Below are 14,584 nucleotides of genomic sequence, written 5' to 3'. Positions count from 1 at the left end.
GCTGACTAATCCACGATGACATGCAGGTTAGATGTTAGCCAGCCACAGAACCTGTGTAAATCATTAGTGTCCCAGATTAAAGTTACATTATACAAAGTCTACATATACATGTAACAGCAGGCGAGCAGGGCGTACATGCAGCATGTGACTCTCCTGGAACTACAAGTCCCAGCATGCCCATCATTCAAAGGCCTGGAATATGTTATATTGTGGTATAAGTGCTATTGTGCTGTACGTCAGGTAGGTTTATCACCTCATCCCATTCTGGACACATATTAATTACACAGGTTCTGTGGCTGGCTGACTTCAAGACTCCATTTCACCTGATTTAAATCAGCCACAGAACCTGTGTAATTAATATGTGTCCAGAATTAAAGTGATGAGGTGGTAACCCTAACGTCAGGGTGATGATATGAGGGCAGATAAATGATGGAATGAGAAATGTTCATATATTTAGATATATTTTTATCTTCTAATAATTATAAAGTGCAGAGTGATAAACAACCAGCTCCTAACTGTCATTTTTTAAACCACAGCCTGTAACATGTCAGCTAGGAGCTGATAGGCTGGTACTTTATCTCTCTATACTATAAGCTTGGTGCATCTGTCATCCATGTCTTAAAGCGTCTAAATAAAAAATGACAGTATGCCAACAACTGTACCCCATTTCCAGGATAATGGGGTACTGTCCCATCATACACAGCAATCAGCTAATTAGTGAGTGCACTAATACTGCATTAAAAAGGACCACAGACGTTGTATATAATGCGATCGGAGCCTCCGCAGGTAGTTGCCGAGGTATCGCATGCGAGGTTGCGTGCGATACCTCACACAAGTGTATGGGGGCACTTATTGCACAAATCATGCATGCTTCTTTTTCTCTGGGTTACAGAAGTTCAAATGTATTGAATAAAAGTGCGTCAATAATTGCGCTATTATTGAAATCAGCGAGCGTGATATGATGGGTGTTGTAGTGCTCCAGAGTTTCCCTGGAAATCCCCTGGGAATGTAGCAGCTGTGCCAATGGGATTTACAATGACAGAGTTACAAAGTTCAGGCCAATAAAATGTTTACAAAGAATAAAACTTTATTTGGTATAACATTGCACCATGGAACACGGCCATATAGTTACTGATACAGGACAATGGACAACAAAAGGTTTGCGGCAAATTCCCTCAAAGATTTATTCTTCGGGATAAAATGAAGACGGTTTCCTGCCCTGGACGATTCCATACAGAACAATACAAATCTTTAAGTCGTCAGACTCTTGTACCCCCAAACTCACACCCACCCTCCCCCATATAGAACAATGACAATCTCCAAGTACGTCCAGCCCCCCAAAAACTCACCCCCCACCCCCCAACCCTGGGGCCTTTTCAAATAAATAGTATAACACAAGCGTGATAATATTTTCCTATATACCCAGCTGAGCTGTAGTGGTTTCTGTATTACTAGACATCTAGATATATTTGTGCCGAGAGATACGAGTGTTAGCCTTGCTGATCACTATCGCATAATGCCTTTAATCTGGGAAAATATATTTGAATTATACGCCTTTGCTTTATATAGCTCTTTAAATATATAGATATGTCACTGTAAAAAAATATTTAGAGGATAATCTAGAAAATGTTGTATATTGTGATACAATATATATTATATATATTACATTTAATAACTTATGATAAGATTATTACGTCTGGAGGTTTGAAGCTGTGCTTTGAAAATAATTTTGGGCATTTGATATTTATTTAAGCTGCCATTTAAGTATAAAGCGTGAAACGCGTTTCACCAGTTTCACCCATTTGTCCGCGTCATTTTTAACCACATGCAAAAACGTTTCACAGCACATAACATATATTTCACACATGAAATACATTCGTAACATGTATTCTTACATGCGTCACTGTACACACACGGAGGCACTGCGCGTTTCGCCACGTTTCTTCATGATTATACGGCCTGTAAATGTGCTTTCCTGTATAAAAAGTACCTGCGAGAGGTAAAAGACATTCCACTGATTTATAGTCCCTTAATAAAAAAATACTTCAGCCCGTGCAATAAAACCTGTCTCTATGAACAATTCATTATTTTGTTCACATCAAACAGATGCGGAGACGATTGTCCATATCCTGATACATTTTCAATGCTCCTTCACTACGACAAGTGTTTTTTTTTTTGTTGTTTTTTTTAAGTTGTTGATGGAAATCCGACACATCGGGATAGAAAAAGTAGCATTCAAAGGATCACGCCAAAACGCGTCAAACGCACCCAAAATTGCAAACATGTATGGGCTCACTTATGTTCACATCCTCGTTTTCGCTGCGTTTGTTTTGATGTACTGTAAACTCAGTTTTAATGCCGGTGGGTACATAGTCTAGAACAGCAGCTCCTAACTGTCAGCAGAGGCAGGATACAATGTAGCTGATGACACCACCAGTTCCAAGACTCCAACACACTATAGATCATTGGATGTCTGCTGTGATCTGTTTAGATGAGGCCTCCAAAGCTGGTTCCTGGTCGTTACCTAGGGGACCGCACACAGTATTTCCTCTACCTCCTCCCTCATAGCTGCCCCCTCCCCCTTGTTATTTAGCAGCACGATTATCGTTCTCTAGCAGATCGGTCTTCTCCGCTGATTTCCCCGGACGTCTCTCCGCCTCCTTTGGGTTTCTCGCCGGATCCACGCCGATCGTTATGTGTGTCCGTATTTCTTTCCCTTGTTCCTTGCAACTTCTTTTCCAATCGCTGAAGTTTAGCGAGGTTTTCCTTCAGTAATTTGCTGTCGGGGTCCAATGTGGCAGCTTTCTTGTAATAAGCGCGGGCAGCGATGTAATCCCCCTTCAAAAAAAAGCAGACAGATAAAAATCTAAAATCCTTCTATCTGTAACTTCACACACGGGGGAAGTACTAATCCCCTAACTGCCATGTTACGTACTGTGATTGAAAACTGACAGTTATGAGCTGGTTGCTACTTTACCTCTCCACAACTCAGTACATCTGCCCCACAGTGTCATGTTCACGTTCAAGTATATATATATATATATATATATATATATATACATACACATACACACACACACACACACACACACACACACACACACACACACACACTACATAACTACCCACATATCCCATCCTATATAACCAGACCAGATCGGCACTGGTGTTTGGTGTTGGGAGGTGTAACAATATCAGTGGTGCGCTATAGTAAGTACCAACCAATCAGGAAACAGCTTAGAGCAGTCAAGTCTAGGCACACTATTGATGCGAGTATCTGATTGGTTAATTACAGCACAGGTTCTGTATTATTTTAACAACTAAGCCCTAATTTATTGTCTCAATCACAGTTTCTCTATTGCCCTCCCCTCCCTCTCTGGTCTGTACCAATATCTCCGGAGCCGCGTAGTACCTGTATGTGCTTGATGCCTCCCATGTTCATCCAGGCCTGGGCTTGCTTTGGACTCAGATCAGCCACGCGACTGTAACTCTGATAAAAGATATAGAAAATGTCAAATGTAAGTGTTATTCCTCAGGGATCCCCGCACAGTGTCATCTGCTCGCTCTGCGGCGGCCATTTTGTGACCTGTTTCACAGTCACAACAGTTCAGGGATGGCCATCGATGGTCATCCATTTTGTTGGATTTGCCTGTGGGCCAATCAAAATACAGAGGCAGGGCTTCATGGGTATCAGGGGGCGGAGCTATACTCAGTGTCCCGGCCCCTATTCGTTTATGCCTGACATCGATGGAGGGAAACCATCCGGTTCTCAATCATCAATGGCAAAACTATTCTACAATTGGCCATAAACTATTGATTCAGTTCAGTAGGAAACCGCGACACTCCTGCCCCAACTCCTGGGTTTGATGATATCGCGTATGTGTCGCAGCCTGCACGTGTAAATCATAACATTGACTAGCCTCCTGTATCGCAGTCACTTTGCACCCATGGATGACTGGGCATGACTGGGTGTGGGGGTGGCGTTAGCATGTAGGATAACCGTGACGTGGGCTGGTTTCAGTCAGAACTCCTGCACTGGGGGTGGGGCTACTGCATATGCAAATGATAGCTGCTATTACTGCCGGAGACCTCTAGGTGGAGCTGTGGAATAGATGCAGCTGACAGGATACAAGCGGATGTAGACATAGGTCTTTCAATCGCTGGTGTCATCCGGATTTGTGACCGCTTTGTGTGCAATTCATTCATATATTATATATGGAGATTCTGGTTTCCATAAATTCCGTAAATACCTGCTTCAGCCTTCTTTATCAGTCCGAGTAAGCCTGAGATCTTCCTATAATTATTAGGGTACCCCAGCAGTATTAGAGAACCCAGGAATAATAAAGAGTAACAGAATACAGGTTGTAAAGACCATTAAACCATATTATCTGCTGTCCCTGATGTTGGTGGTACCTGGAAGGCCTCGTCCAGCTGGTTCAGCTCCCGCAGTTGGTTGCCTTTGGTGAAATAAAGCTCAGATATAATATTTGGATCCTGTGGTTTCATCTGCAGAGCAACGTCAATCATTTCTAGGGCCTGAGGCACAGAGAGACAGGGTCAGGATGACTCAGAGAGGACAATGGAGGCTACAGTCTGACCCTTCATCAGGGATCAAATACATCTCTATGGTATAATGAGTAATGCAAGTGAAGGCTGGCTGGGCATAAAGGGAGGTCACCGATGGCACTAAGGGGGAGATTCTCTAAGAATCTCCGCCCCCCTTCGCCGCCCATCGCATTTATAATTATCGCATATGTTGTAACATATGCGATAATTATAGCAAAGGACAGCTCTTGCGTTAAGAGCTGTCCTTTGCGGTGAGAGTCGCCAAGTCCCAGTAGGTCCCGGCGGCTCCCCCCTCCCTCACACACCCGGCGCTGCTGCTGCTGCGCCGGGCTCTCCTCCTCCCTGCACCCGGAATAGGATCAGTGCAGGGAGGAGGTCACAGGTCCGGGCAGCACTGCGCTGTGCTGCCCGGACACAGGTGAGGGGGCGATGCGGGGCGGCGGGAGTCCGTGCGGGGCGGCGGGGGTTGTGGTAGAAGCCCATTGGCTTCTATGGGGCATCGCCAGATTTTTCTGTCGATGCCCCCCGCCGCGGTAACCCGGCGAGGGATGCTTACAGCATCCCAAAATGCGGTAAAAACCCCGATAACGGGGTTTTTACCGCATTTTTAGCTGAGAGAATCTCCCCCTGTAACTTCAATGAGAAACTGCAGGCATGGAAGAGACAAAGGGAGAGCCGAAATGCCATTAGCATAGGGAATAAGAGGAGGGCCCGAAGCCTATGCGATGCCAGGGGGCTTGCTGAGCGTAGGGGACGCGAGGAGGCTCCCTCGGAGTAGGGGATGAGAGGAGGCTCCCCTGGAGTAGGTGATGAGAGGAGGCTCAGTCGTAGTAGGGGATGAGAGGAGGCTCCCTCAGAGTAGGGGATGACAGAAGGCTATCTCGGAGTAGGGGCGGAGAGGAGGCTCACCCGGAGTAGGGGACGAAAGGAGGCTCCCTCAAAGTAGGGGACGAGAGGAAGCTCCTTCAGAGTAGGGGACGAAAGGAGGCTCCCTCAAAGTAGGGGACGAGAGGAGGCTCCCTCAGAGTAGGGGACGAAAGGAGGCTCCCTCAGAGTAGGGGACGAAAGGAGGCTCCCTCAGAGTAGGGGACGAAAGGAGGCTCCCTCAGAGTAGGGGACGAAAGGAGGCTCCCTCAGAGTAGGGGACGAAAGGAGGCTCCCTCAGAGTAGGGGACGAGAGGAGGCTCCCTCAAAGTAGGGGACGAGAGGAGGCTCCCTCAAAGTAGGGGACGAGAGGAGGCTCCCTCAAAGTAGGGGACGAGAGGAGGCTCCCTCAAAGTAGGGGACGAGAGGAGGCTCCTTCGGATTAGGGGACGAGAGGAGGCTCCCTCAGAGTAGGGGACGAGAGGAGGCTCCCTCAGAGTAGGGGACGAGAGGAGGCTCCCTCAGAGTAGGGGGACGAGAGGAGGCTCCCTCAGAGTAGGGGACGAGAGGAGGCTCCCTCAGAGTAGGGGACGAGAGGAGGCTCCCTCAGAGTAGGGGACGAGAGGAGGCTCCCTCAGAGTAGGGGACGAGAGGAGGCTCCCTCAGAGTAGGGGACGAGAGGAGGCTCCCTCAGAGTAGGGGACGAGAGGAGGCTCCCTCGGTGTAGGGGAGGAGAGGCGGCTCCCTCGGAGTAGGGGACAAGAGGCGGCTCCCTCGGAGTAGGGGACGAGAGGAGGCTCCCTCGGAGTAGGGGACGAGAGGAGGCTCCCTCGGAGTAGGGGACGAGAGGAGGCTCCCTCGGAGTAGGGGACGAGAGGAGGCTCCCTCGGAGTAGGGGACGAAAGGAGGCTCCCTCGGAGTAGGGGACGAGAGGAGGCTCCCTCAGAGTTGGGAGAAGCAGGTTTCGTCATGGAAGTGACACAGAATGGAAATAGGTACAGGATAACCACCTTAGTGTAGGCTTCCTGCTTGCTGTAGATGGCTGACAGGAAGCGGAAACACTCGATGCAGTCAGGGACGTCATCCGCTATCTGACGAGCCCCAGCCTCGGCCTCCTCCATGCGGCCCATAACAGCCTGGACTTGAGCCTGCGAGAGACAGAAGAGAACACTAGTCATAGACACCATGACAGGACAAATAGATCATACAAACAAGAGACAAGAGAGGGATTAACATAAAGGACACACTGAATATTTGGGCAGAAGTATAATTCTACAGAGCAAAGAAGATGATTTGTGACATCACGCAGTTACTATAGCGCAAATTCACCCGGCTCCACAGAGGTATGCGTGGGTATACCAGCCAAGATGGTGCCATCTGCAAGGGTTAAAAACTATACGCCTCATACACTCGCTGGGCGGAACGCGATGTTTGTGTGGGTGATGCGCAGAATCGGAAGACGTTTAGTTAAAATCAAGTTCAATTTAATTTTTCACATAGGCATTTAACGAGCAATCCTCCTCTGCTGGAGCTTTGCGGATCCGTAGACTCCGCCCTGAACGCTGACTCTCTACTCACCAGTGACAGGCGTATCTGAACGCTGCCCGGGTGCAGCGCTGAGGCCTTCGTGTACAGACGCAATGCATCATCGTATTTCTCCGTGTTGTAATACAGAGCGCCAAGAGGGGTGATGACATCAATGTCCTGGGATATCTGCAGGGCCCTGAGAGTGACATACGAACAGTAAAACGTCATGTGATAGATCCCCTTCCCCGATTGTACCCCCTAATTGTTGGCGCTATATAAATAAAGTGTAACAATTTTGTCTGGTCAAACTTTCATTGATTTCCTTGTGATGTTTCCACAAAACACCAAAGATGAAAAGGAACAATTAAAATAATTATGATGTTAATTATTCATAGATGAAAGCGTGTGTTTGGCCATTATCATTAGTACATTGGCATGATTGCACTAATGAGCTCTCCAATACAAGGCCAGCCAAATGAGGCACAAATCAGGATTAATGTGAGTCCGGCATTATAATAATGATAATAATATTTACAGTAGCTGATCGTCCTGTTTCATACCGCTGCATACAGGTAGTTTGTATACAGGTAGTTTGCAGTACAAACTGTTATTGTAGTAATATACTTTTACGTGAAAACTCATGTCGACCCTTTCCTCTATTCACCTTTTTGCTGTTTCAACCTTTTACCTGTGTTGATCTTTTACCTGATGACCTATATTGGTCGATCTAGACACTGTCCATCTAATGATCCCCAACCCGCTTCACCACCACAGGTAACTACTGCCAATCGCAGGCCGCCTAGATGGCAGACGAAGAAACGGTCGAAAACAAATTACATAATTTTTTTTTTGTGTCGAACATTGTCATGTCAAACTTAGACAGTCGACATTTTACCTGTCAACCTCAACGTTAGACACAGGCGTCATTAACTGTCAAACTTTAAACCAAGTCGATCCAATGATGTCGACTTACAGTACTGATGGTCTGAGTAGACGCTGTACCCAGGGTCCGGAACCTTCGTTACTGAAACATCTTATTTGATTACATCTTGTCCTGACATTTGCAGCGCTGTGGAAGGGGCAGCGGGACCCCTGTGTGTGACAATGGGGTAGTGACAGGCTGTGAATCATTCATGGCTGTAGCCCAGGCCCTCCCTCCTCCTCCCCCCAGGCTCCTACAAGACTCCGCTGGTGGGGGTCAGAGGGGATCATCCCCTTACATAAATCAGGAAACATCAGCTATTGTGATGCCTTAGTAAAGGTTAGACGCGGTTCTGCGTCACAAAGTGTTCAGTCTACATTAACGACGGTGTGTGGGAGAGATAACCAGACTCCTTTCATCTCTATGGATACAGAGCGTCAAATTCATCTCCTAGGAAATCTATTATCCCTGTGTGTGGTACTCAGGGTATGTGCGCAAATCTTGGAGTTACCCGCTGTGGCAGGAACGTCTGAGTCACCGTTCTGCCGCTGTAGCGCTAACTCAGAGGAATGAATCTCATAGCTCAGTAGCTCCTGTGGAACTATAAGGTGACACTGCTAAACTGTTAGGGTGGAATTTACGGGGTAATTCAGTCCTGCTCGCTAGGCTTGGTAGCTTAACGTACGCCCACCCAGCTGCCCGAAACCCTGCGCTACGCTACATCTGCTCGCATTCCGCTGCACAGACACAAAATCATTTGATATTTACTCACCATCGAATGAGCAGGCAGGGGCACGCCTCTGCTCCGACAGGCCCGCCCAGCGCTCCTATTGGCGCACCCACTGAGAAGGTGGAGGACCATCCCTTACAGCAGGGGTGGGCAATAAGCGGCTCTTCAGCTGTTCATAAACTACACATCCCAGCATGCATTGCCTTAGTTTTGCTATTTGACCGTTATAAAATTGATGCAAGGCATGCTGGGATGTGTAGTTTCACAACAGCTGGAGGGCCGCTTATTGCCCACCCCTGCCTTACAGTAACAACAGCAGGTGCTCTTACTTTCTGTACCAGGTCTCGGCCTCTGCGTTCTGGTTGAGAGATCGGTACAGGCGTCCGAGGTTCAGCATGGCCACGTGGTGATCGGGGCGCAGATGAAGAGCGAGGAGATAATGGGACACAGCCTTCTGGGGAGCTCCTGGAAGAGGACGACAGAGAGTGTCAGCTCTTTGGACCAGCAATAAGAATTTTTTTTTTAACAATGCTCAAAAATGTGCAAGGGGGAAATAACTTGTAGCGACGGTCACACTCGTACTGTCCCGGTGTAACTTACACAATGCAGGTGACATGGAAATTATCAGCAGAGGCCCAAAATTATGGTAAAAAGGGGTAAAAAAAAAAAAAATCCTAATTGTAGACAGACTTCAAATTGTGGTTACTTAGAGCAAGTCCGGGTATGAGCTTAAACAGTAACGCGGTGACATATGTGATTTCTTATACACCCTGCCCGCCGTTTAATCTCACAGTTGATGTACACCAGCAGGGGGCAGCAACACCATACATTCCCCCAAGTTCATGCTATGAAAAAAATAAATACAAGGGTGTATCATGTATCCAGCCTACCGAATCCAAATCAGATAAAGCGGATAGACCTCAGCAGCCAGTCTAATAACCTCCATATTATCATTCGGAGGGATGAAGATGCATTCGGCCAATCAGAAGCGCCTGTGGTCCGTAACATCATCTGCCATGTGACACTGATGCGCCTGCTTTGTGGTCTCATGAGTCACACTTATGAGAACACTCCCGTAAGGCATTCAGAATAGGCATGCACCCCCCTCCCCGCCTCACATGCTCTATAAGCGCAAAATACAATGGACACAGCCTGCAGATGGAAGCGTGGGTCTCTCCCATGAGCGGGTAAGCTTTGAAATGGTTAACGGGAACAATACACGTCGCACTCACCCACATCCACCAGGAACACCCCATAATTATTCTGCAGGTCCGGACTGTCGGGGCAATTCGTCACTCCGGTCAGATAGACCTCTTCGGCCTCTTGATGTCGCTTCTGAAGAGACGAGGGGATAAGAATGTACAATGTAAATCAGTGACACGGCGGCAGTCACATGACACAGACCAGGGGGGTGGCGGAAGGATCGGTGGGAGATGAGACACTATGACATGACTTCAATCGAGAAATTACTCTTATACCGCAATCTCACCTGATCGGCCAAAAGTGACCCAAGACTTGAGTAGGCGTCTGCAAAATACGGCCCGTGAAGGAGCGATTCCCTCAGTACAAGCTCCGCCTCTTCGTTCTGGCCATGAGTCCTGTACCAGAGATATAATTATCATGCTCGGTTTCTTACAATATATATATATTTTTATATCAGTGCACTTATCAGTAATGGCATCATTGACTCGGGAGGATCGCGATTTATCTGGATAACGTTAGCATTATAAACATTTTACATATACCCTGTATGGCGTTTAGCATGACCCCCTTCTCTTTCTCACCTGAGCAAGTTGCCAAGATTGAATAGTGCCCGGCTGTGCTGTGGGCTAATTGCCAAGGCCTTGCGGTAAAACTCCTCAGCAGCGGTAGCATTGGTGGTTAGGGTGCCGAGGTTGTTAAGGGCGCTGGAGTGTTGCGGATACAATCTAGGGATGACAGAATAGCCATGAACACAGCCACTTTCTATCTCATTCATTACGGGTACTCATTTTTTTAATCCAACAAATAGGAACATTGCTGTACGAGGCCGACGCGTGACTACACCAATACCTTCAAAAAAGGGAAATAAATTACATTGTACAAGGGATGGATTAATAAAGATGCGCAGTTAAGAAACATCGCTCACCATTGTGAATTCGCAACGTGCACAAGGACCAGAATAAGGTCCATACTGTATATCAGATGCAACTATAAAAAAAAACTCCAACCAAGATACCTTATACAAAACAAGTGCATTTTTATGCATATTAGACATGACAATGGTATGGATGCAGTGAAGGAACCCATTGCCACCACTGAGCACTGTGTACCAACTGCATATTTGCTCCTTCTCATCCACGTAATACTGCATGATAAAGCTCTCGATCTGCAAATGCAGGGTACTGCAATGGGATCCAACATAGCCCCCTCCTATGCCAACAGCTTCATGAACTGGTATTGAAAGAATAATATTGTATCTGATGACACATACTAGAAGGTAATCTACTTTTATGTGAGCCATACTGATTAATTCCTAATCTGGATGGGAAGAAACAACCTTATGGGTTTTCATTGATAAACTCAACAACATTAAGGGTAAATTACGACTCGTTTTTAGCAATAGCGCTGTCAGTCAACTTTTATCGAAATCTAGTAACTCCTGCTGGACCAAACAGAGTTCAAGATATTTTTTTTGGGGGGGGGGGGAGGGCACTCAATGTTATTAAGTGCATTACTCTTGCTATTTTCTTTATCTAAATTTTGTGGAGATGTACTAAGCCTTGGAGAGAGATAAAGCAGCCAATCAGCTCCTGAAGCTCGCCATACACTAGTTAAATTTGGGCACTTTCACACGATTCTGAAGCATCGGGCGGAGACATCGGGTGAAAAATGACAAATCGCATGTCCCTAACCTCCGATTCCAGTGTGCAGTTTCATGTGCATCGGATCGGAGCCGGAGATCGCAAGGGCTGCAGCTAGGATTCCTCTGATCCTTGCTGGGATTGCACGTGATATATTGTATACAAAAGGATCATATGCGACTCCTCCCCTTGGAGAAGTCGCACAGTAGTGTATAGGGGCCTTAACTGCCATGTTACAGTTGGTGTTTTAAAAATGACAACAGCTGGTTGGTACTTTATCTCTCCCCTCTTACCTAATTATTCCTATGCCTTAGATTAGGGGTCTAAGTACTAAGCCTTGAAGAGATGGAGATAAAGGGCCTAATTCAAGTTGGATCGGTAAGCAGCGCTAAAACGCCCCCGCCGCCTGGCCGAACGCCGGGTGCTGATGGCTTGAGCGGTCATCCGCCCGCCCCCGGCAGGCATCGACCCACCTTCATTCCCTGCTCCAACCCCGTTTCTGCCCCTGGCCATCCCTACCCCGCAACAAATGGCTCATCGAGTGTGTAACTTGCCAAAGCCATTTGGTAGCAGGGGATTGCACACGTGCATTAATTTTTGAATCGCCCCCATACTACCAGCCAATCAGCTGCTGTCATTTTTTCAAACACTGCCTGTAACAGGGCAGTTAGGAGCTGATACTTTATCTCTTTCCAGAGCTTAGCACATAGACCCTTATCACCAGAACAGGCGCAGATTGTTGGTTGCAGTGAGAGACCCAGCCTCGGTCACTGTTATTTTATATATTTGTCACTGCCTCTGTCACTGTTATTTTATATATTTCGGCATTATTTGTGCCCCCATTAGGTCAATATAGGTTTTAATTTTATCTCCCAGCATTTTGCTGCTGACGATATTGTCTTGTGGAGAAAGTCCCCGGTGTTTACGTTCACCATGGTAATGTCATCCCAGCATGCCTTGCACTTCCTGCGTTGCCTCTGGTTACACAGCTGCTAACAATTATGGCTCTGACATGACACAGCTGGAGCTGGTGGGGGTAATTGAGAGTTAGCTAATAGGTCATTAATTTTCCTTGCCAGAGACCTCGGGGAGGGGGGTTGGAAACTGTCGTCAGGACACATTTTCTTGTTATTATTTGGTTATGATTTCCCACTAATATAGATTTGTGGATGATTCTGTCGCCTGCAATTATTCTTGCGCTGCATGCACTGAAGTAAATGCGGATATTCACTGTACGCGGAATTGTACGCATCCTCATCAGTGTAGCGGTAATTCCGCCTGCATGCCTCACCGAGCTCTGCATACCGGAGTGTCTATTTCCACCCCACCCCTGCCTCGGTGGTCAAGGGTCGATGAGCTAAGATTGCGTCCGTTTCTGCGCGACCGTAATATTTTGCAATCTTTACGGAGCTGGCGCAGCGTGACTTCAAGGCACCAATTCTGCCTCGGACTGCGGTCATAGAGCACCCTCTATTATTCAGCTCTGTAGTCCTGTCCAGGGCAGGCTGCCTGCACCCGCGCACTTATATAGCATACGTTCGCTGTTCTGCCATTCTCAGCCCCTGGGTTGTGGGGAAGGCGCCAAATCCCGGCAATAGAAGATGCGTTGATACCTTAGTACGGTTTTGTAGTGGTTTATCGCCTCCTCCTTCCGGTTCTGGTCCTTGAGGAAGTTGGCGTAGTTATAGTGCACTTTTGCGTTGTGCGGCAAAGTCTGGACCCCCGATCTGTGACCGAGATAACACAACTGTGACTAGTGGCGGACGGTGTACAGGTACAGCCGGGGGGGGGGGGGGTTAGTATTGGAGAGATACCTGAAGAGCGACTCCCGCGATCTCCAGCACTCGCTCTGGGACACGGATTTCCAGGAGAACAGGAGGAGGAGGAGCAGGAAGTAGAGGGTGATGACGGAAGACCCCCGAGTACCGGTGCGGGAGTAGAGACTCTTCAGCCCGTGTACACACAGGATGCAGAATCCCATACTGTAACACACGAAGTAATGACATCATAAGGCACAATGCTACTTTCACTATTTACACCACATCCTATATAACAAACGGCTAACGCTGCTCCTCACCTCTATGGGGGGATGCCACTAGATGGTGCCAATAACGAGCTGCGTGCTGCTAATTATAATCCCTGATTAGTGGGAATGTTATTATTGTGATATAAGCCCAGAATAAGCTGCAATCAGGATGACACCATTTCTGCATGTGATCTGATCACTTCTTGCAACCACTACTATCTGTAGCTACACCCGTGGTCTGCACTGTCCTGTCCTCCCAGGGGCCCCGGCACTTCCTGCCCGCTGGCGACAGATTCTCCCCTCTCCTCCCACCCAAAGCCAATCAATCTATCATCTCGCAGGCTGTTTGCATTGGCCACGTATCAGCCAGCCGAGCTCAGATGGATATAATTACAGAGCTACAACGTTGCAGAGAGAGGTGTATATCATTATTATGCAGATGTGTATAGAGCTAGCGGAGGCTGCAACTGGTGGGTGAGAATTTATTGCAGCTGAGGAAAATTACTTCTTCATCGGTGGGAAACCATTAGTACTCATTCCTGCCCAACAGGGGCGGTCATAGGGCTCACAGGGAAGATTCCTGGTGGGCCGACGTATGTCGGATACCTGTTTTGTTTGTTTACATGTGGCCCCACTTACCGCATGACAGAAAGCCCACTGCATTCATTGCGCTACATTGTTCATTGAACCAGTCAAGGAAGTGTGGCCAATTTAAGGGCCAGTCAAGGAGGTGTGGCCAATATCTGGGCTAATCAAGGGTGTGTGGTCAATACCTGGGCCAGTTAAGGAGGTGTGGCCAATACTGGGCCAGCCAAGGAAGTGTGGCCAATACCAGGGCCAGTCAAGGAGGTGTGGCCAATACCTGGGCTAGTCAAGGAGGTGTGGCCAATAGTATGGCAGGGCTCGGTCCTCTAAGGATTGGGGCCTGTAACTTTTAATGGTGGACCTTGTGTTTCCAATACAATGATCTGGAGTCCTTTAATTAAGCTTATCCAAATTGCTCAATTTTAAGCAAAAACTATAAATAAAAAGATCCCTTATAAAAAATTCCTGATGACCAGTGATCAGAGGGGCGGACAGACTCCATTGTTCCCGGGATTAGAAAT

The 14,584-nt window shown here is 47.5% G+C and overlaps 1 protein-coding gene across 3 annotated transcripts in view; it reads right to left on the bottom strand.

Moving 5' to 3' along the window:
* Positions 1 to 1,062: 1,062 nt before the first annotated feature.
* The window catches only part of TMTC1 (transmembrane O-mannosyltransferase targeting cadherins 1), a 36,687-nt gene continuing 23,165 nt past the window's right edge, over positions 1,063 to 14,584 (bottom strand). For all 3 annotated transcript variants that reach the window (XM_083181025.1, XM_083181026.1, XM_083181027.1), the window contains exons 10-20: positions 13,267 to 13,434; positions 13,066 to 13,179; positions 10,394 to 10,537; positions 10,099 to 10,207; positions 9,842 to 9,944; positions 8,939 to 9,074; positions 7,009 to 7,153; positions 6,441 to 6,578; positions 4,414 to 4,536; positions 3,413 to 3,490; positions 1,063 to 2,838 (exon numbers count right to left, since the gene is read on the bottom strand). In XM_083181025.1, coding sequence (XP_083037151.1) covers positions 2,602 to 2,838; positions 3,413 to 3,490; positions 4,414 to 4,536; positions 6,441 to 6,578; positions 7,009 to 7,153; positions 8,939 to 9,074; positions 9,842 to 9,944; positions 10,099 to 10,207; positions 10,394 to 10,537; positions 13,066 to 13,179; positions 13,267 to 13,434 — 1,495 coding nt within the window. In that variant the 3' untranslated portion in view covers positions 1,063 to 2,601. The remainder of the gene's footprint in view (positions 2,839 to 3,412; positions 3,491 to 4,413; positions 4,537 to 6,440; positions 6,579 to 7,008; positions 7,154 to 8,938; positions 9,075 to 9,841; positions 9,945 to 10,098; positions 10,208 to 10,393; positions 10,538 to 13,065; positions 13,180 to 13,266; positions 13,435 to 14,584) is intronic.

The sequence above is a fragment of the Crinia signifera genome, chromosome 4, assembly GCF_055691185.1.
Source record: "Crinia signifera chromosome 4, ASM5569118v1, whole genome shotgun sequence".
Taxonomy (NCBI): Eukaryota; Metazoa; Chordata; class Amphibia; order Anura; family Myobatrachidae; genus Crinia; species Crinia signifera.
The sequence above is the reverse complement of the archived record's forward strand: the minus strand, read 5'-3'. Positions and strand labels throughout refer to the sequence as shown.